The sequence below is a fragment of the Oryzias latipes genome, chromosome 14, assembly GCF_053564925.1.
Source record: "Oryzias latipes strain Hd-rR chromosome 14, Olatipes_Hd-rR_3.1".
Lineage (NCBI taxonomy): Eukaryota > Metazoa > Chordata > Actinopteri > Beloniformes > Adrianichthyidae > Oryzias > Oryzias latipes.
The window spans coordinates 31,371,551-31,393,810 of NC_136250.1; the positions used below are offsets into that span (position 1 = coordinate 31,371,551).

Here is a 22,260-nt window from a genome sequence, read left to right on the forward strand (position 1 = left end):
TGGCCCCTGTGTCAGACTGGATGACCCCTGTGTCAGACCGGGTGGCCCCTGTGTCAGACTGGATGGCAATGTGTCAGACCGGCTGGCCCCTGTGTCAGACTGGGCGGCCCCTGTGTCAGACCAGCTGGCCCCTGTGTCAGACTGGATGGCCCCTGTGTCAGACCGGGTGGCCCCTGTTTCAGACTGGGTGGTCCCTGTGTCAGACCAGCTGGCCCCTGTGTCAGACTGGATGGCCCCTGTGTCAGACTGGATGGCCCCTGTGTCAGACCGGGTGGCCCCTGTTTCAGACTGGGTGGTCCCTGTGTCAGACTGGATGGCCCCTGTGTCAGACTGGATGGCCCCTGTGTCAGACTGGGTGGCCCCTGTGTCAGACTGGATGGCCCCTGTGTCAGACTGGGTGGCCCCTGTTTCAGTCCGGCCCCTGTGTCAGACTGGGTGGCCCCTGTGTCAGACTGGATGGCCCCTGTGTCAGACCGGCCCCTGTGTCAGACTGGATGGTCCCTGGGTCAGACTGGATGGTCCCTGGGTCAGTCTGGATGGCCCCTGTGTCAGACTGGATGGCCCCTGTGTCAGACCGGCCCCTGTGTCAGACTGGATGGCCCCTGTGTCAGACTGGGTGGCCCCTGTGTCAGACTGGACGGCCCCTGTGTCAGACTGGATGGTCCCTGTGTCAGACTGGGTGGCCCCTGTGTCAGACCGGCCCCTGTGTCAGACTGGATGGTCCCTGGGTCAGACTGGATGGCCCCTGTGTCAGACTGGGTTGTCCCTGTGTCAGACTGGGTGGCCCCTGTGTCAGAATGGCCCCTCTCTTCACCCACGACTGGCCGGGTTAGGCTCCGGCTGCCCAGTGACCGGGGACAAACGGGTTTAGAAGATGAGTGAATGAACAGAATGTGAATTGTGATCAGAGTGAGAGGTCTGTCGGGACGCCCGCTTTAGGAGCAGAGTGAGCGCTCTTCGCTCCGCCCCTCTCTGCGCTGCAGGAGGAGGAGCGCTTAGCGGAGCGGCTGTCAGCGGGCAGCGGGGCAGCAGAAGCGGAGCGCTGAACGGCTCCGGTGGAGGGCGGAGGTGGCGGCGGACTGGACGCGTGACTCTGCGGGGGGAGTGAGTGAGGCTGCCGGGGGGGCTCCCGCCTCTGGGCGTCGACATGGAGCTGGAGAACATCGTGGCGAACACCGTGCTGCTAAAAGCCCGCGAAGGTAAGGATGGAGCTGTGACAGCCGCTGCAGCCCCCCCGGGGACAGGGCCGGCTCAGCCCAGGGCAGGAAGGGCGTTGTGGAGCGGCCGCCGGGGTTCGAACCTGGGGGTTCAGGTGGGCTCGGGGTCACCTGAGCCGCACGAGGAGGCTTCAGCCCGGAAGTTGTTGCAGCATCGTCCTGAGAGTTTGTGAAACAGGATGTTGAGGCAAAGCAGCGCGCGTGCGCCCACCTCGCACGGAGGCTCTAACGTTTGAGCAAAATGTGGAAGTGAGGCGCACGCGCACGCGCAGCGGGCTCTGTTGCTGTTTTCTTGAGGAGGAGACGTGGGTTGGCGTCCCAACATCTTTGGTCCTCCTCTGCTCCTCCTGCGGAGGCCGCCAACCCCTGACCTCCTCCAGCATCAGGAGGCCCTGTCCTGCTCTCAGCAGGTGCAGGTGCGGCGAGGCGCGCGAACCGCCGGAACTGAGCTTTCTTCCACATTTGACAGTTCAGACTATTAAAGGAACAACCATAGAAAGACTTTCCGGTTCTTTGTGCACGTGAACCAGAACCGTCATGTAGATCCGCCCGACGTGACGTGGGTGAAGCGTCCACCCCACGCTCCTGCAGGTGGAGACAACCTTTCCATCAGGCAGGTGTGAGGAAGAGGCCTCCTCCTCCTTTGATCAGAGCCTTGAAGCAGATGATGATGATGTTTCCTTCAGGAAGCAGAGGAAGCTGCAGGACCTCCTGCTGTCTTTGGACCGGACCTCCTGCTGTCTTTGGACCGGACCTCCTGCTCTCTTTGGACCGGACCTCCTGCTCTCTTTGGTCCGGACCTCCTGCTCTCTTTGGACCGGACCTCCTGCTGTCTTATTTTCCAAATCCCATCCTGGGATGCAGCTCTGGACTTGTCAGTGGAGCAGAGGTTCTGGTTGGTTCTTGGGAGGAGCATCAGGTGTGTGTTCCGTCAGGCCGTGCTGCAGAACAGGAAACAAGCTGAAGCTCAGATGTTCTGAGTTTCACTCGACTCTTCCGGTGCAGACGTGTTTCCGTTCTGAGTCACTTCAGACAAAAGGGTTTTAATTCGGTTTTCTGTAGGGTTATGTGGAGATGTTGGCTTTTGAAAGCAGCAGCAGCGGCTGCAGCAGCGGTTTCAGATCTGCAGCAGTTCTGTCACTCGTGGAGCTTCATTGAGACGATCTATAGAAAGAAGAAGATCCAAACTGCAGCTGAGCCACTCGGTTGATGGTTCCTGCATGTGGATCTGGTTTGGATTTGGGTTCCCCACCATTATGTGATTCTGATGTTCTGAACTTTAGAATAGTGAGTGGGGTGTTGTCTCTGCGTCGCCGCCCCCCCTGCTGCCATTGGTCCATAGGATGGTTGCTGTTCTGTTTTGCTCCAAACTCTATTTTGTCATCAGCAACCAAAGGGTTTATGCATGGGGGGTATTTATGTTGGCGTTTTCTTAGCAGCCGCTTTCTGCGCTGGTTGTTATTGCGATGAGTGATGACATCATGGTTCAATAGCCAATCAGTGTTTGAGCTGATCAGTTGGGGTTTAGGCGAGTCGTGAAGGTTTCCTTTTGGAATCTGAAGCCCCGCCCCCTCAGCCGATGCTCTTCTGGAACACCGTTCGGGTTTTTCAGAACACACTTTATGTGTCCAAATTGAGTGAACCAACGGCGGAGTCTGCAGGTGGTTATTTTTGGTGTGGACTTCTGAGTCCGGGTGGCGCTCTCCTTGAAGGTCAGAGGTCATGAGTGGAAATGAAGTTTGGTCCTGAAGGACCCATGCTGTGCAGAACTTAAACTGAAGTTCTGGGAATAGTTTCTTCATTGACTTGGCGACTTTTTGACGGGGCAGGAAGATAAAAAAGTGTTTTTATCTAAACTCGTCATCTTCATGATCAATCATTTGACCAAAAGAGCTGTAAAGATTCCTTTTAATCACGACCGGAATCATGGTCGAGATCGGTTCAGTTTGAGGGATCCGATCCTCTGACCTAAAGTGGATCCAGATCCTCTGTCCTAAAGTGGATCCAGATCCTCTGACCTAAAGTGGATCCAGATCCTCTTCATCCAAACTTCCAGCAGTGAGACTCAGACAGAAATTCCTGCTACGGAACAGTTTTTCCAGATTCTTGGATTTCTTCCAAATCATCAAGTTAAATGAAATCTGTGTCCAAACCAACCAGTAAACTAGAATGAATGTCAAATCCATTCACTTGTTAGTTTCCTAAAGTTCACCACTGTTGTTTTTCCACATCCAAAGAATTCAAAGGGAACATTCTTAGAACATTCTAGACACTGGATGGTCACATGACTTTATTCACAGTCTGTCCACACATTGGACTGGAATGATGGACGGATCTGTGTTCATGACATCACACGTGTTCTCTGCTGTGATTGGTCGGTTTACCTTCTAGCCCTTGTTCTATCCTAGACACTTTAACGTTGGGAGTGGGGTCATCTAGACCCACTAGACAGTGCTCTGAACCTTTTTTCTTCAATGATTTGTGATCTTCACTGGTGTCCATGGATTACATGAAATCTTTCCACCTTTATCCACCTTTGTCATGGTAGGGAGACCACGTCAATGGAAGGGGGGGGGGGTCATCTAAGATAGCACAGGGGTTACTCAAGTTAACCTACTGGACCTCAATCCAAATAGTATTTTTCCAATATTAGTTATTGATTTATCTCATTTTGATTTTTTTTTAAGTTTAGGTCAATCAGATTGATCTGGATCACAGGAATAGAAAACGATTCATTGATAAAGTTGACTACTTGTTACACCCTCTATTGATGAATAATTATCAGTTTCTGATAAACAGACTTTCTTTATGAACAAGTAGACGTATTCACACTAATGTCTGGTTTGGAGCCAGCGTTTCCACTCACCAGTTTCTGCCTGAAGCTTCCATCAATTCATACGTCTAATGATGTAAATTTTCTCTAGAGGACAAACTCCATATTGTGAGTCTGGCCGAGGTGGGGGCCAGAAAAAACCAGCCTAAGCAGAAATGTTTGTCTTTAGAGCGGCATGCAAACTTAATGCAAAGCCTTTCTGTTCTTTGTGATCTTTGCTGATGACGTCCTTCTGTTTGTGAATGATGGTAGGGTGCTGCATCCGAGCTTCTCCTGCTGACTGATGGCTTCCATTGTTGCAGAGTTCAGCATTTTCTGACCTGATGGAAACAAATGTTTTCCTCATGGTTCCAACTTATTGTTTCAACCTGTTCCTTCTTTGTGGAATAAAGTTTTATTGTTAGAAACAACGGAGTCATTTAAACTTAAAGTGAGACGGTTTGAAACACAGAAGACAGTTGTTAGTGAGCTCATCTTTAGCATCTAAACAACTTCTAATTGCCTCCAATCGTCACTGCGACATGCCAGAGGCTGACCGCGGGCCCTGGTGTTTGGAGTGGGTTCTGGTGTTCTGGTGTTTTAGTTGTCTGTATGACGTAACTTTATGTCACTTTTGGACGCCCTCTGAAGGCAGAAAGCTAGACTCTTCCATGCCCACCTGCTCAGGCAGGCAGATGGAGGTCGGCATCATGGATGTGCAGCTGACAAATCTGCAGCAACTGATGCTATGATGTCAATATGGACTAAACTCTCTGAGGAATGTTTCCAGAACCTTGGTGAGTCTCTGCCACCAAGGATCAAGGCGGTTCTGAAGGCTTCAGGAGGTTCAACCCGGTACATAAAAAAGTAGCCGGTGAGTGTAGTTTTTATGGAAATCCACTTAAGAACAAGAACCAGAGAGAAGGATGTGGAGATGTGTGTTATAAAAAGGCCTCACAGAGGACGGGACAGACATGAAAACACCAGAACCCCAACTTTATGAGGGCGGTACAACAGAACAGACAGGCCTTCATGGCAGTGTAACCAGCTGCACAGCTCAGGGTCTCCAGAGTCTCCAGAGTCTCCAGAGTCTCCAGAGTCTCCAGAGTCTCCAGGGTCTCCAGAGTCTCCAGGGTCTCCAGAGTCTCCAGAGTCTCCAGAGTCTCTAGAGTCTCCAGAGTCTCCAGGGTCTCCAGGGTCTCCAGAGTCTCCAGGGTCTCCAGAGTCTCCAGGGTCTCCAGAGTCTCCAGGGTCTCCAGAGTCTCTAGAGTCTCCAGAGTCTCCAGGGTCTCCAGGGTCTCCAGAGTCTCCAGGGTCTCCAGGGTCAACTCTGCAGATGGAGAGAAGAGCTCCGGTCTCTGTGTCACCCTGAAACTACCGACACCCTGGGGACGTACGTCCATGTGATGTATGTTCATGGACTCACCAAAAGCGGGTTCTTGAACCTACATTTAGCCCATGGTGTTCACATTGAACACGCAGGGAGGGGCTTCTTCTTTTGTTGGAAGAGTCTGTGTAAAATGTCAAAGTGGTGCAAATCTGGTGAATCTTGTTCCATTTTCTTTCTCAGCTCTATTCTGATACATAAAAGACTGTCAGAGGATTCCAGTTGGGCACAAACCGCAATTATACATTTCTCCTTCATGTTTAATTTTCAAACAGTTGGTACTTCTGTGAATTGAAGAAGGGACGCCATCCATATGTCTGAGTCCTTGATTGGTCAAAGTTTAACCTGGTTTAACGATTTTCACGCAGAGTCTGAAAATAGTCGTAGAAACTTGCGTGGCGGCCTGTGAGGCGAACACCACAGCGGCCGCCCATAGGGGGACTGATAATGACTTCAGCTCACATGGAGGAGGTCCAGCATGTGCAACAGTGCTGTGGACTCAATAAACCCTGTGAGCTGAGGATGGAGCTCAGAATCCTGGTGGACAGAGAGGGGGGGTAGCTTTAGGTTGGCTTGTGTGCACATCTCTGCTGACCTCTCCTGGACATCAGCCACCAGGCCAAGAAAGTCCAACACAGACTTCATCCTCTCAGGAAACTCAGGTGTGCTCACCTCCTGTTGCCCCTCCTCAGGAACTTCTACATCTTTAGATGTAGAAGTCTACTTCTACTTCTAGATCATGCTGACCTGCTGCTTCAGTCCCGTTGAATCTTCATGAAGCTTCAATGGGAGCTGAAGCATCACAAGGACGTTAACGTTCCTGTTTCCTCTGCGTCTGTCCTCCTCCTGAGGGGTCTTCTGCCATCGGCTGCATCAGACACAGGTTCTTCTGGAACTCTGATGTCCTCCTCCTTTCTTGGACAATCGGATTGCGTCTTCATTTGCCAAGTGAGCATGATGACCATTGATCTTTACTCGCCGCTGCTGCAGCCGTGCTGCTGAAAGCAGATCTGCAGATCCACTTTGTCTTTGCCGACTCAGCGACTTGAAGCTGCCGCCTGTGTGTTCACAACAAGTCCAAGTTTTCGGAAAACAGGTTCTGTCCATGGATGAAGGCGGTGAGCTGCAGGCAGATGTTGACAGACAACGAACAGACGGTTTGGACCCTCATGAAGTCTACACTTCTGAGAAAACCCGCCGACCCTCCCGTCCATCCGTGGAAAGAGGAAGTTACCTTCCATTAGGGGTGTCCCGCTAGTTCCCCACATTAGTGGTCCCCAACCACTAAACCAAATGGTTTAATGTCAGACGAGCTTTCAAAGAGCATCTAGCAGGCGGAAGTTGGTGTCTGATTTATTTTTAGCTCCTGCTTTGACTGTTAGGAACATCTGTTTCACATTCAAATGTTCTTAGTTTATTAGAATTAAAGATAGAATGACATTTGTTTGATTTTTTTATTAAATTTGGACCCATCATCTGTTTTACCTGTGTCGTTTTCTAGGACATAGTTTCTGCAGAGCAGCAGCAGTTCATCAGATATTCAGCTGTGGGCGGGGCTTTTGGCATGGGGTAACAACGCCCCTCTTCCCCTTGTGGCCCTGTCCATTGTATTTTTTATGCCACAAATAGGATCTTTTTGAGATTTGAATGTAGAAATCCTCAGAAATGCTAATCTGACGTCCATCATCAGAAAACAGCGACAAGATCAGATTAAAAAGATTATTTTCAGCAGAGTGGGTCTTTAAATGTCTTTTTCTGAAGTGTCCATCGATCAGCCGTATTTAAGTGAATCTTCCTTTTCAGTCAGATATCTAGTTCTGGTTTAAACGTTCTTTGTACTGATGGAGAACTCCCTTTACTGTCCAAACTAAAGAACAGGACGCCATCTTTAGCGTCGTTCACCTTTTAAGGTGTGCTGGATAAACGCAACAAAATAAAATGATAAAAACCTCCCTAAAGGGATAATATATTTATGAATGTGTTTGTAACTTGATCAGCAGCGTCATGGCATCATTAGAGAGGCTGGAACTCCCGGGTGGTGGTGGGCGACTCATCTGGGGCTGGGGGACTTTCTGGGGGCAGGGTCACGGGCTGGGCCCCCTGGTGGGGCCTCCACTCTCCGTGCTCTTGTGCCTCCCTGCTCTTTGGCGTTGGGGGGCCGTTGGGCGGTCCTGCTTGCCCTGGTCTGGGTGTCTGGTTGGACGGCCCAGTGGGCGGATTCCCTCTATCTGCTGTACCATGCCGGTGTTGGGGGGTCCTGGCTCCCGCTACCGCTTTGGCGAGGGTCTTGGTGTGGGGACGGCTGGACACTCTCCCTCTTTTTACGTTCCATCATCCACCTCAGAAGAACATAAACACCCACCTGAGCACAGGTGTAGGTCACCTTTGCACAAAGGTATGTGTGACCGAACGAAATGCTTCACATGTGTGGCGTTGTGTGCATGTGTGTGTGTGTGTGTGTGTGAACTGCAGTTGTGTTGAGTCCATGTTGACATGATTGTGTGTGAAGATGTTTGGAGCCAACAGGTATCTGTTGTGTGTGGACAGCCCCCCCCCCCCCCCCCCCTTGACTAACATTTACAACAAACAGTAATGATGATGATCCTCCAGCATTTGGTTGCTTAACGATTGTACCCCCCCCCCCCCCCCCCCACTTCCTCTGTATTCATCCTCCAGATCTCCTTAACCCTCCCCCTTCTCCCCCTTTCTTCTGTGCCCTTACCCCCCTCTCCAACACCCCTCCCTTCTTTACTCTTCTTCTTTTTTATCCAGTCCAACAAAAAAAAACAAATGTAGTCAATATAAATAAAGTAACATTTTAGCCTAAATGACAGGAGGGGTTTATACAAATACACCCCTCGTGGGTCAGAAGATCCAGAACTTCCTGTTGTAACAGTGAAATCTCTCCCTCTGTCCGCTCAGCTGTTGGACAGGACAAGTCAGAAAAAAGGTTCTGCAGGGCGGGTTTGGTGGTGGGAACAACTGTTTCTACAAATCCAGAATCCTGTCCAAAGCAGAGTTTTTTCCGTTTCCTCTCTGACTCTCTCTGAAACTTTGGTTTTTTTCACTTTGGCTTCATGTTTTCTGGGTTTCCAGCTGTGAGAAGCTAGAGGAGGTTGGTCATGTGACCCCACCGAGCGGCTTCACCTGCATCAAGTCCCTGACAGATGGGAAGGAGAGAGTCTGGGAGTTTTCCACAACATCCTTCAGAATAAGATACTGGAAGTCATGTGACCCATGAACCGGTGCTCGCCAGTCACAAGAACATCCAGAGGAGAAGAAACTCTGATGTTCACTGTCGCCTGAAGATGCCACTGCGAGCTTTCTGCAGACTGACAGAACCCTCCTGGAACAACATCCGGTTCTTCTGTAAATCAGCTGGTGTCTCTTTGACCCCGGGTTCTTCTCAACGCTCTGGAGCAGCTGGAGCTGATTTCCGTCAGCAGAGTCTGTCAGAACATGAGGCTGTTCTAGATCCAGTAATGTCACAACCGGAGAGTAAAACCAGAAAAACCACTTCGGAGGAGAATCTGTGAGATCCAAACGCGTTTTTTTGATTCACAGGAACAAAGTTAGCATGTGGAAACACGAAGGTGAAGTGGAGATAATCATCTGGCTTCATGTCTGCTCTTGTTCTGCTCCTCGCTCTGCAGCCTCGGAGACGCTGAAAGGCCTCCTCCGGTGGAAAACGGTTGTTCAGACCTGCCACCTTCTGGAGGTTCTGCCTGTCAGGTTTCTGGTGAAGCTTTTAGAGCTTCACCAGAAGCTTCAGAATACTCCAGAGGTTCACAGGAGGGTTCATTTAGTTTGATTTGAAAATCCAAACCCAATATTGTAATGCAAATCTACAGGGTGCTGTGAGGGCCAAAACACCTCCCAAACTAAAAAGCAGCCTCAGGTTTTCGGGGAAAACTGTCACTCGGATGTTTTTGTCCAAAATAAAACATTATCTTAAGCAATCATAGTCCTGACCAGCATTACCTTCTTCACCAAATATACGAGAAAAAAGGATTAAAGAAAAAAATCAGATGAAGATCAAAGGCGTCTACCTGATCTATTATCATTATTCTCACAAATCTGAAGGACAGCAGGGTTTATGTCTCAGACTTTAACGCCTAAAACAACTAAATATCATGACATTTCTAGGTGTGTGGGGTTACCATGGCAACATGGTTTAACCTGTGTTACTGGATCACTAAAAGTAACTGGACTTCAGGAACCAGGGGTGTGTCCGAATTCCCACCCAAACCCCTATATAGAGCGTTCGCCGTTTTTGGAATTCTACAATTCCAAAATCCAGAGCCCTGGATATTTCCCAGAAGTCTCTGCGAAAAACCAGTGTGCATCGATGCTCACTAGATCAAGATAGACCACAATGCATTGCAATGGACATTCTTTACCCAAAAAAAATGGATTTAAATTTTTTTTTTGATAAAATATCAAAGTTTTTTATCTTCTGAAGACAGTGGATTCATAAATAATCGTCGCAAAACGCCCATTTTAATTAGATTGTAACTTTGTGAAATCTATGACGTCATATCCGCCGTAGTAGTGAGCGTGGTGTCCGAATTGCTTTTAAAATTCACGGCTCTACATAGAGCCGCACTCTATAGTTATTTAGTAGTTGGGGGTTAGGGCGGGAATTCGGACACAACCCAGGACATCGCATTCACTCCACAACTCATCTGATGTTACCATGACAACAGGGTCTCTTTACAGAAACGGGAAACTTTCTGTTTTTTGTGCAAACGCACAAATTGTCTCATTGTGAGGTGACCATCTTGAATTGACCTTTTTACAAAATAAAGTTTTTTATTTATTCAAATCAATGTTGTTCTCTGTTAAAGCCTCCGGTGGGACAGTCTCAGCTGAAAACAGACATGGATGGAGGCGGGGCTTTTTTAGCTCCTGGGCGGGGCTTGTTTCCATCACTACAGAAGCTAACGAGATCTTTTTCTTTTGCTCAGGAGGCGGCGGGAGCAGAAAAGGAAAAAGCAAGAAATGGAAGCAGATGCTTCAGTTTCCACACATCAGTATGTGCGAGGAGCTGCGACAGACCACAGGTAAGACGGCGCCGCCTCGCCTCGCTTTCAGGAAACCTGCGCTATGCTGGTGACTGAAACGTGATCCACCGCCGTGTTTTTTTATCTTATCGTTTACATTTGGACTGAAGCCGACATCAGGCCTTTAGTAGTGGTTTTCATCCTGAGCCGATTCTGCCTGATTGGCACCGTTTACGCTTCCATTCAAGAGACGTGAGCCCAAACAGGCGTTTGGATTTCTTTATGTCGGTTCTATGGTTCTGAGAGGAGAGTAAATGATGCCATGCTCTCATTTTTCTCATGCTCTCGTTTTTCTTTTTTCAGTTCTAATGAAGCGACCTTTTAAGTCAGAATATAATCCTGAAATCAGCTATCAAACCCTCCTGTTTAGGTTTTTCACTCTGGTTGGTGGAAATATGTTTAAAAGGGTTTCAGAACCAAAGATCAAGTCTTTTTGAAAAGTTTAGCGGTTTCTGTGGAGATCTGAACGTTAGCTTTAAAGGTGACGGTCCAGACGCGCCACACTTTGGACTCTGCTTTCATCCTTTCCACTTTGCATTTCCAGCTTCCTGTTCATGCTGAGCTCAGGCAGCACGCAGGACTTCATGCCAGAATCCTGACTGTGATGCTGTAGAACGAGAAAAGAACAGAACCACAGCCATAAAAACTCAACGCCTCCAACCGGTTTACATGGAAACGTGAAATCGATTGAAAACATTCGTTTGGACCAATGATCTGAACAGCTCAACTGCAGGACTAGAAGGTTCTGATGTGGAGCAGAAAGAGCGGCAGGATGTCCAAAAACCAAATTCTTCTGATTTTTCTTTGTGAGAATGTTCCGCCTGGAGGATCACCTGCAGACAGGTGAAGGTCTTTGGTTTCAGCAGCTGACCTCATGCTCTCACAGAAAGGGCAAAAGCAGGATCTCCCGCTCAGCACAGACGACTAAACGTTTTTCCCATAACAAACACGTGTGTTCACATCATTCCTGTAACCCTTGGTCTATCCTAGACACTTTAACGTTGGGAGTAGGGTCATCTAGACCCACTAGTCAGTGCTCTGAACCTTTTTTCTTCAATGATTTGTGATCTTCACTGGTGTCCATGGATTACATGAAATCTTTCCACCTTTATCCACCTTTGTCATGGTAGGGAGAACACCTCAATGGAAGGGGGGGGGGTCATCTAAGATAGCAGGGTTAAACACAGCCGCCGCATTTCCTGTTTACTGAAAGTCCAGATTTCAGCCGTAAAGCACGGACAGTGAGAAAAACGCTGCTTCTTAACTTAAGTTCATCTGAGATGAAGCAGTCTGTGTGTTTCTGCCTGAAGTTTTGAACGTTGAGCCGAAACAGCTGCCAGTTTGTGGTGATTTCGATCGGAGGTCGGTTACGCTGAAGGAAAAGCAGGTTACCTCCTTCAAACGGCGCTGCAGAGGAAACTGCGGTCTCTGCAGAAAGAGGAAGCCAGCAGCCGTTTCATTTTCACCAAAGCCTGCTGCCCGTTACGCCAACTTCTGACTTCTGCCAAACCCTTCAATGAAACGCTCACGTTTCTATGGTTACCAAATGCAGGAGCACTGAGGCAGACCTGCAAGAAACTAAAATAACCGAATCTGAAAGACCCCTTCAAGAGCACAGAAGCTCCACGGGAACAAGAGAAAAACCCAGATCAATGAAACACTGAAGTGAGTGTCCGGAGACACCGAGAGCCACCAACACTCATCCCAGAGAGAGATGGAGAAACGGAACCAAACCGTCACCCAACCGGACCTCCAGGAACACTGTTAGTCTGAGGATCTCATCAGTCTGGATCACACCAAGTTTGTTTCTGCTCTTCTGATAGATTTAAGTCTAAAACAGATTCAGGATGATTGAAACTGTGAGGATGAAGAGGCTGAATCTTGGTGGATCTCAGTCCACCAACCAAAGAAACTGGGCCTGTTTAACTGATGTGTGTTGGTGCAAATCCTCCCTTAAGCCGTGAAGAAGCACATGAATGTGTTTCTTTAACAAACATCCGTTCTTCAGACGCTTCTGTGGAGTTTTGTTGTCTGAAGACAAAGAGCGATTGAGTCGGTTCTGAGGAAGCAGTTGGATTCAGCCCCCCGGGCCTTTTCTGGAGCCTAAAACATCACCAGGGTCACTTGTTTTTTTCTATTTCTGTCTCAGGTTCACATCTATTTTCACAGTTCTGGTGATAACTTTCTGCACACAGAGCAGCAGCTCCATTTCTGTGGTTCATTTAGTGCTTTACTTTTCCAACACTTCAAACCTTTGGGTTCCTGGTTTCTTTTTCTCTACTTTGATGTTTTATTCATAGTAAAACTAATGCTGCCATGTGAAAAACATTTCTCCATGAATTAATCTATTTTAAAATTACAGCTAAAAACTGTCTATTTCTATATTTCTATTGGGTTATTTCTGTAGCCCAACATGACAACAACCGTTGTTTCAATGGGCTTCATACCGGTAACTATATAATAAACAGGAATCATAAAGAACATAAAGTCATGGAATTCAATATATAAAGTCTAAACTAAACTGTTCATCTCTGCCATTAAACCCTACTAAGGAAAAACTCCTAAAGAAAACCTCAGGGGGGTCCACATAAAGGAGGGATCCTCCCCCAGGACGGACAGGCCATGAACCAGAACCTTAGAGAGAATGAGCTTATCAAACTCTACAACTACATGTTTAAATAGTCCAGCAGACGAGCTTCATCCAGATGGGGGGGGGGGGGGGGGGGTCCACAGCCAGAGGGGGGAGTCTACAGCCAATTGTAGGAGCAGGAGTAGAGACTAGGTCCACGGTAGAAGTTGTGAAGGGTGAAAATGAGGGCGTGAAGGGTCCTCTGAATGATGAGGGACAGCTGTCCATCTGAAGCATCAGCTGATCCGCCGAGGCTGAACTGGAGACATAGACATGGCTAGGCTGCCCTGGTGGAGCTGGGCTGGTGGAGCTGGGCTGGTGGAGCTGGGCTGGTGGAGCTGGGCTGGTGGAGCTGCCCTGGTGGAGCTGTGACGATGCATCTCCCACTAATAATAGATCAATCTCAGTTCCTCGTCCAATCCCAGTGTATGAGCCAACTGAAGGTGGCACAGGTGAAGCGCTGCGTCATCAGCCAGGTTGTGGGTGTGTCACTGGGGGCGTGCGTGGCACGAAGTTTGAAAGGTGCTCACTTACTCGCGGTGAGGGATGTGAATGGATGAGGAAGTGGGGTGAGCCGCGGTGTTCACATAATTTGTTGACCGCGTTACTTGACCGCGTCACTTGAGTGGTTTTGGAAGCCTGTCACTGCTGGAATATTTAATTTATCAATCGTTTGGACTGTATGGATTGGAAACCTGCAGAATAAAATAAATACTTCGCAGCCAGGCAGACGTTTGGGACTTTTCATTGGAATGCGCGTCGGACAAAGAAGCCGCAGCTTAGCTCACGGCGGCCCTCAACGCTGTTTAGCCGCAACAATAAAGTCAACAAATTGTGACTCTCAGAGACTTTGATTGGTGGAATTATCACCCTGGAGTTTTGGAGATCATTCGATCGCTTTTGGAACTGGAAACTACTGGATGTGCGACGTGATTGGAGCGCCGCAGCCCACTACGTTCATTCATCGATGGTTTGGTACGGCGTTCATTCATAAAACCGTTGGACCTGAGGTATGGAAGCACACACAACAGATGCATGCGCCTGAAGACGGACAGTGATGACAACTCATCTTCACGTTTAAATAACAAAATGGAGCCAAGCGAATCTATATCACACTCTGATGTTAAAGATAAAGATGAAAAAAGACAACCAAAGCTTACTGTTAAAGCTTTGGAAAACAAGATTGAAAAGCTACAGAAAGACCGTCAAAGAAAGATTAATTAAATTAAAACTGTAATCAGAAACCTCAAGGAATTTATGCAAACTCAAGAAAATGTTAAGATTGTTCAGTCTCACTCTGATAACTTAAAGACATTAATGGAAGTAGTGGAATGACAGATTCATGAAGCTGATTAACATCTTCCATTAATGTCATTAATGTCACCCAGCTTGTGATGAAACTTTCAGTTTAAATCATAGTTTTACTAAATAGAGTTAAAATGATCAGGTACAGAAGGTGGTGTATAAACAGTAACGTTGGGTCATACATCGTTTTTTGTGTTGGGGGGGCTGAAGGACAGGTTCCAGTGACAGTGTAGCAGAGTGTGAGCAGCATGTGATGTGAAACATGAGGAAAACATGGCGGCTGATTCCCATGCAGCATTTCCGTCCAAACACACACAGGCACCATTGTTGGGACGAGGAAGAGGAGGCAGATCATGACCTGAGATAACACCTGTCTGCCTGGAGGTGTGGATGACGGATTATGACACAAAGTCCTTTATATTAAAGCAAAGCGGGGGGGGGGGGGGTCGGAACAAAAAGACCTACACTAAACGTCGGCCTGCAGGTCTGGACTTGAACCTTCACTCAAGGAGCCATCACTTCTCCTCAGAACTGTCTTGACGTTTCTGAAGTTCATTCAAATCTTTGCTTTTGGACCTTAAGCTCTTGACCTGCTCCATGTCTTGATACTTATTTCACAGTTTTTTTAGATTTCTCTCAAACACTTTTGACCATGGAAGCGCAACAACTGAGGGTAGAGGATAGATGCCACACCTGGACCAGAAGGAGGAGCCAACTCCATCCAGGTGTGAACATCTGGGAAATATGAAAGTTTGCTGCATTGAAGTTTAGAATGACTAGACTGAGACCCAGCTCCTCCCACACAGTAAAAGCTCCTCCCCTGCAAAGTTTCAGACCCTCCCGCGTTGAGCCTCAGCTCCTCCCACAGCTGCAGCTCCTCCTAATTAAGCCTTAGCTCCTCCTACAGCTGCAGCCCCTCCCCATAGAGCCTTAGCTCCTCCCACAGCTGCAGCTCCTCCCCGTTGAGCCTCAGCTCCCCCCACATCTGCAGTTTCTCCCCATTGAGCCTCAGCTCCTCCTACAACTGCAGCTCCTCCCTGTTAAGGCTCAGCTTCTCCCACAGCTACAGCTCCTCCCCGTTGAGCCTTAGCTCCTCCTACAGCTGCAGCTCCTCCCCGTTGAGCCTTAGCTCCTCCTACAACTGCAGCTCCTCCCCATTGAGGTTCAGCTCCTCCCACAGCTGCTGTAGCTCCTCCCTGTTGAGCCTTAGCTCCTCCTACAGCTGCAGCTCCTCCCTGTTGAGCCTTAGCTCCTACTACAGCTGCAGGTCCTCCCTGTTGAGCCTCAGCTCCTCCCACAGCTGCAGTAGCTCCTCCCTGTTAAGCCTTAGCTCCTTCTACAGCTGCAGCTCCTCCCCATTGAGCCTTAGCTCCTCCTACAACTGCAGCTCCTCCCCATTGAGGTTCAGTTCCTCCCACAGCTGCAGCTCCTCCCTGTTGAGCCTCAGCTCCCCCCACATCTGCAGTTTCTCCCCATTGAGCCTCAGCTCCTCCTACAACTGCAGCTCCTCCCTGTTAAGGCTCAGCTTCTCCCACAGCTACAGCTCCTCCCCGTTGAGCCTTAGCTCCTCCTACAGCTGCAGCTCCTCCCCGTTGAGCCTTAGCTCCTCCTACAACTGCAGCTCCTCCCCATTGAGGTTCAGCTCCTCCCACAGCTGCTGTAGCTCCTCCCTGTTGAGCCTTAGCTCCTCCTACAGCTGCAGCTCCTCCCTGTTGAGCCTTAGCTCCTACTACAGCTGCAGGTCCTCCCTGTTGAGCCTCAGCTCCTCCCACAGCTGCAGTAGCTCCTCCCTGTTAAGCCTTAGCTCCTTCTACAGCTGCAGCTCCTCCCCATTGAGCCTTAGCTCCTCCTACAACTGCAGCTCCTCCCCATTGAGGTTCAGTTCCTCCCACAGCTGCAGCTCCTCCCTGTTGAGCCTCAGCTCCTCCCACAGCTGCAGTAGCTCCTCCCTGTTGAGCCTTAGCTCCTCCTACAGCTGCAGCTCCTCCCTGTTGAGCCTCAGCTCCTCCCACAGCTGCAGTAGCTCCTCCCTGTTAAAGCTCAGCTTCTCCCACAGCTGCAGCTCCTCCCTGTTGTGCCTTAGCTCCTCCTACAGCTGCAGTAGCTCCTCCCTTTGAGCCTTAGCTCCTCCTACAGCTGCAGCCCCTCCCTGTTGAGCATCAGCTTCTCCCACAGCTGCAGCTCCTCCCTGTTGAGCATCAGCTCTTCCCACAGCTGCAGTAGCTCCTCCCTTTGAGCCTTAGCTCCTCCTACAGCTGCAGCCCCTCCCTGTTGAGCATCAGCTCTTCCCACAGCTGCAGTAGCTCCTCCCTTTTGAGCCTTAGCTCCTCCTACAGCTGCAGCTCCTCCCCATTGAGCCTTAGCTCCTCCTACAGCTGCAGCTCCTCCCTGTTGAGCATCAGCTTCTCCCACAGCTGCATTTGCTCCTCCCCGTTGAGCATCAGCTCTTCCCACAGCTGCATTTGCTCCTCCCCGTTGAGCATCAGCTCCTCCTACAGCTGCAGCTCCTCACCGTTAAGCCTTAGCTCCTTCTACAGCTGCAGCTCCTCCCCATTGAGCCTTAGCTCCTCCTACAGCTGCAGGTCCTCCCTGTTGAGCCTCAGCTCCTCCCACAGCTGCAGTAGCTCCTCCCTGTTAAGCCTTAGCTCCTTCTACAGCTGCAGCTCCTCCCCATTGAGCCTTAGCTCCTCCTACAACTGCAGCTCCTCCCCATTGAGGTTCAGTTCCTCCCACAGCTGCAGCTCCTCCCTGTTGAGCCTCAGCTCCTCCCACAGCTGCAGTAGCTCCTCCCTGTTGAGCCTTAGCTCCTCCTACAGCTGCAGCTCCTCCCTGTTGAGCCTCAGCTCCTCCCACAGCTGCAGTAGCTCCTCCCTGTTAAAGCTCAGCTTCTCCCACAGCTGCAGCTCCTCCCTTTTGAGCCTTAGCTCCTCCTACAGCTGCAGCTCCTCCCCGTTGAGCCTTAGCTCCTCCTACAGCTGCAGCTCCTCCCTGTTGAGCATCAGCTCTTCCCACAGCTGCATTTGCTCCTCCCCGTTGAGCATCAGCTCCTTCTACAGCTGCAGCTCCTCCCCATTGAGCCTTAGCTCCCCCTACAGCTGCAGGTCCTCCCTGTTGAGCCTCAGCTCCTCCCACAGCTGCAGTAGCTCCTCCCTGTTAAGCCTTAGCTCCTTTTACAGCTGCAGCTCCTCCCCATTGAGCCTTAGCTCCTCCTACAACTGCAGCTCCTCCCCATTGAGGTTCAGCTCCTCCCACAGCTGCAGCTCCTCCCTGTTGAGCCTCAGCTCCTCCCACAGCTGCAGTAGCTCCTCCCTGTTGAGCCTTAGCTCCTCCTACAGCTGCAGCTCCTCCCTGTTTAGCCTCAGCTCCTCCCACAGCTGCAGTAGCTCCTCCCTGTTAAGGCTCAGCTTCTCCCACAGCTGCAGCTCCTCCCCGTTGTGCCTTAGCTCCTCCTACAGCTGCAGCTCCTCCCTGTTGAGCATCAGCTCTTCCCACAGCTGCAGTAGCTCCTCCCTTTTGAGCCTTAGCTCCTCCTACAGCTGCAGCTCCTCCCCGTTGAGCCTTAGCTCCTCCTACAGCTGCAGCTCCTCCCTGTTGAGCCTTAGCTCCTCCTACAGCTGCAGCTCCTCCCTGTTGAGCATCAGCTTCTCCCACAGCTGCATTTGCTCCTCCCCATTGAGCATCAGCTCCTCCCACAGCTGCAGTAGCTCCTCCCCGTTGAGCAGCCGTTTTTCATGGACAAATATGAAGAGGTCAGGCTGATGAAGTCAGTCAGACTGAAGTTCTCTTCTGAATGATGGCTATCCTCATGCAGACGGTCTGGAGGACGAAACATTTCTCTGATTTTGACTCTATGGACTGGAGGAAGCAGACAGAGGAGCATCCAGCACATGGGCTGCTGAAACGTTTGTGGAGCAGAATCCATCAGGATGCGTCGTTTCTGTATATCACGTCTTCTGGAAGGTTCTGAGGATAAATCTGTCCTCTGTTCACAAACACTTCCTGAAGAGCCTGTGGTTTGCTCGTCTCCTCTTTCCATCCGCGGCTGTTTCTGCATGAATTAAAGATGTCAGAAGGTCCATGTGATGTTTTTTACGCATGACTCCGGGCTGTTTTTCGCACACATCCGGCTCAGACACGTGCAGGAAGTTCAGCCCACACGTGGTTCTTCTGCCTGCAGAGCACAGATGAGGGTGTCAGAGATCAGAGGGCCAGGAAGGCGGATTCATTCCTAGACTAAGCGTCTCTTTTCAACAGTTCTGGTGTCGTTGTTGTGAGATCTGTGAACACTTTGAAAAACTCATGGATACGTGCAGCAGAAACGTTCTTCCAAATGTGTCTATAGGAAACTGAGGGACACCTTTAAGAACTTGTAAAAAAAACTCTCTTGCCAGGCCAAAAGAGGCTGGTGAGACTGCCGTACCTGAAGGAGTTTAGACCAAAGAGGTCACCTGTGGCTCATTGTGCCCTCGACCGAGATGCTCCACATTTGCCTCATTGAAAGAAACCCTAAGAGCTGCTGATTGACCGGCCGTACGTCTAAAAAACAGCATAAAGGCCAACGAAGTCTGAGCAGCTTTCTTGTCCATAACTAACAATCTAATGAGTTCTCAGAGACACAAACACGTTGGGACTAAAGATCACAAAGACAGAGGAAGCCATGAAGAACCTCTGGATGGGCCGTCTCACAGTCTAAATGATGGATGATCTGAAGAACAACTGGACTCATAAATGCTTGATCATCACTAAAGGCTGCTGGGACCTTTGGAAATGTCCTCATTGATGCAATTCCCACAATGCTTAGCGCCTGAGGGCGTGTGGGTCTAGGGGAAGTAGGAATTAGGACTTTAGTGATGAGGAGGAGACAAGGCTCTGAACAACCCACACAGAGAATCTGATCTGATGTTCAACAGAAAACTCTGAAGCCCCAAACTCAAGTTTTCTCCGTCTGAACTGTTAGTTCTGGAGATCCAGCATGAGACTTCAGATGGGCTTCAGAGGATCTTTATAGGGTCTTCAGTGGGTCTTTAGAGGGGTTTCAGAGGGTCTTTAGAGGGGTTTCAGAGGGTCTTCAGAGGGTCTTCAGTCTTCAGATAGTCTTCAGATGGTCTTCAGAGGGTTTGGTTAATTTACAGCAAGTCCAGGACCGTCCTGAAGATCCCACCTCCAGTGATCTATCAAGGAAATCGCCTGAAGCTGCAGCAGATGGTTCATTCCCAGAGCTAGGAATGTCGTATTACACGCATGAGGAGGCATGTGAGCACAACCAGGCAGCTCCGCACAAAAACAATGCTTGTGGAGTTTCAATGGAGCGTATCGTCTGTTAATTAAAAGTGTTAATGAGAGTCGCACTGATTTTCATCGCTGACATTCCAGAAACAAGGCTCTCCTGGCTTTTGGGTTGACTTCCTTTGTGGTTCCTGTTTGCCTTTGGTTCTGCTTGGCTTCACTCTGACCTGCTGTGCTGCAGGAGATCAGAAAGCGCAGAAATCACGACAGCAACAAAGAGAAGGCAGCAGAAGCTGGAGGATCGAACGGCGTCAGCGGCCTCCAGTCATTGGGTCGAGGTCCAAAAGAAGAATTCAGGAATAAATTCAGTTCACTGAAAGCCATCAGACTTGGAGAGATGATGAAAATCCTCCCTGCACTGTGGCCATTAAGGTCACCGACTAATTCCACATTCAGGATTACAATTTGATTGATATTCTATTGGTTTCTCACAGCTGATGGTTAAAACAAAAAGGATGTTATATTGTTGAGGTCGTATCATTTATGTCACATCGTTAATGTTTAAACTACCACATCTGAAAACCCTGCAGCTGCTGGACGTCTTGGTCTAAGGTTCCAATCCTCATTTGTTTTGGGTATTGTAGTCTTTTTTTTTTAGAGGTTCAGGTTTCCATGATAACAAAAGTCAAGAAAAAAAACACCAAGTTAGTTTAAAAGTTGAAGAGTGGACGTTTCTGAGGCCTCTGTCAGTGATCGAGGTTCTCAGAAGTCCAAACCCACAAGTTCAAAAGAACTGAAGAACCATGAGTTTGGGAAATGTTCTGGGGCCTCATTTCTAAAACTTTGCGTAGGATTTGCGTCAGAAGTGGCGTACGGATGAAACATAGGACGTGCGTACGCACAGAAATATTTGGATTTATAAAACCGTGCGCACGCACATCCTACGCATCTTTCCCTTAATAAATCACAACCAATTCTAAATGCAGCGCAGCTTTTGCGGCTTCATGACACGCCCATAGTTGCCCATAAATAGTCCGTGAAACGCCCACAAATGAATATTCATGGCTTGCGAAATCATGGCAAACACAGAGGAAATCAAAAAAACGGAACTTCACTCAATGTGAAGTAGAAGTTATCGTTGGCGAGGTGGAAAAGAGGAGAAAAGTGTTGTTTGGAGGGCACAGTGTGGGCATTACTAATGCCAAAAAGGCACGTGAGTGGCAGACGGTGGCAGACGCCAAATGCTGCAGCCTCACAACCTCGGACCGTGGCCGAAATAAAAAAGAAATGGTCGGACATCAAAGTCAAGACGAAAAAACGTCTAGCGATGCATCGGGGGGGGGGCACCGGAGCGCCAGATGCACCGGGTGACACGCGTGGTTCCTCCGAGTGCTCCTCTGTAACGCCGGGCCCAAAAGCCCGCAGAGGTCCAACAGGACGGCTGGAGGAAGTCGGAACCGGCTCCTAAGCCATTCGTCCTCGTTTGCCAACAAGTCTTCTTGCTGTCTAAAGATGCGTTCACTCTGAATTCTTCCATTTGCCACATCTTCTAAGATCAGCCATTGTGCGTCATTACGCATTGTGATGGGGCATTTTATTTCCCTCCATTTAATTGCATCTGACAAGCTACAGATGTCGGTAATAATCCACGTGGAAATGGGAAATTGATCAGCGCAAATGTAATTTCTTGTTGCTTTCTGAATGGTTGAGACATACGCCATACATTGTTTTATCAGAAATAAAACAAACTAAAGGCATATGCAGGAATACCATAATTCTGTAGCTTATGAAGAAATGTTTTACTATGTAAACAACTTTCCCCAGTGGACAATTAATGCATCTCTCTCTATCTATCCATCTGTGTCTGTCTGATTGCTCCTATATCTGCTCCACCAGACGGACACATTGACGAGAATATCAGTTTTGTACATTATTTCGTTCTGTTAACTATATTATTTATGAGGATGAATTGCACAACATGCCAATATTGCAGAACATATTTCACTTTTCTTTTTCCAAATAAGTGTTCATTTGAATTTCTGTTGTAATTTTCGTTTGATCTTTTTATTTGTTTCACTGCTGATCGATCAAACGGGTGTTTGTGTAGCTGTTAATTGTCAGACTTGCTTTGTGAAGTCTTCATGTTATTTATGAGAGGCAGTATTGTCATTGTCACTTTCACGTGTTTCTTCCATCTGCCGACGGTGTCGCCGTTTCTCATTTCACCCGTTTTTGTGCGTACGCCTGGGTCAGAGCGTGAAGGACCGCACATTTTCCCGTCAAGTTTGCTTTTTATAAATCTCAACTATTGCGTAGAGAGTGGCGTACGCCTTCTTTTGTGCGTACGCAACCTTTAGAAATGAGGCCCCTGGTCTTTAAACTGTAATCCAAACGATGATTAAACCTGAGTCTCGGAATCTTACCTGAAACCTTCCAGCGTTGGAACCGTCGTCAGTGTGGTCTGAAGGAACCATGGCAGCAGAGCTTCATCTGTGCAGCATCTCCATCCAGGAGGTTCCAGAGAGTTCACCGGTTTGGTTCACCGGTGCGTGACGCACAGCAGCCGCCGAAACGCGGACCAAACCCGTCCAAAGTCAGCTCCTGACTGGATCATTTTCATA

The 22,260-nt window shown here is 49.0% G+C and overlaps 1 protein-coding gene across 1 annotated transcript in view; it reads left to right on the top strand.

Annotated features, from left to right (window-relative positions):
- Positions 1-976: 976 nt before the first annotated feature.
- Positions 977-22,260, top strand: part of grk6 (G protein-coupled receptor kinase 6) — a 35,007-nt gene continuing 13,723 nt past the window's right edge. Inside the window, exons 1-2 of the mRNA XM_004086616.5 lie at positions 977-1,199; positions 10,384-10,479. Coding sequence (XP_004086664.1) covers positions 1,148-1,199; positions 10,384-10,479 — 148 coding nt within the window. The 5' untranslated portion in view covers positions 977-1,147. The remainder of the gene's footprint in view (positions 1,200-10,383; positions 10,480-22,260) is intronic.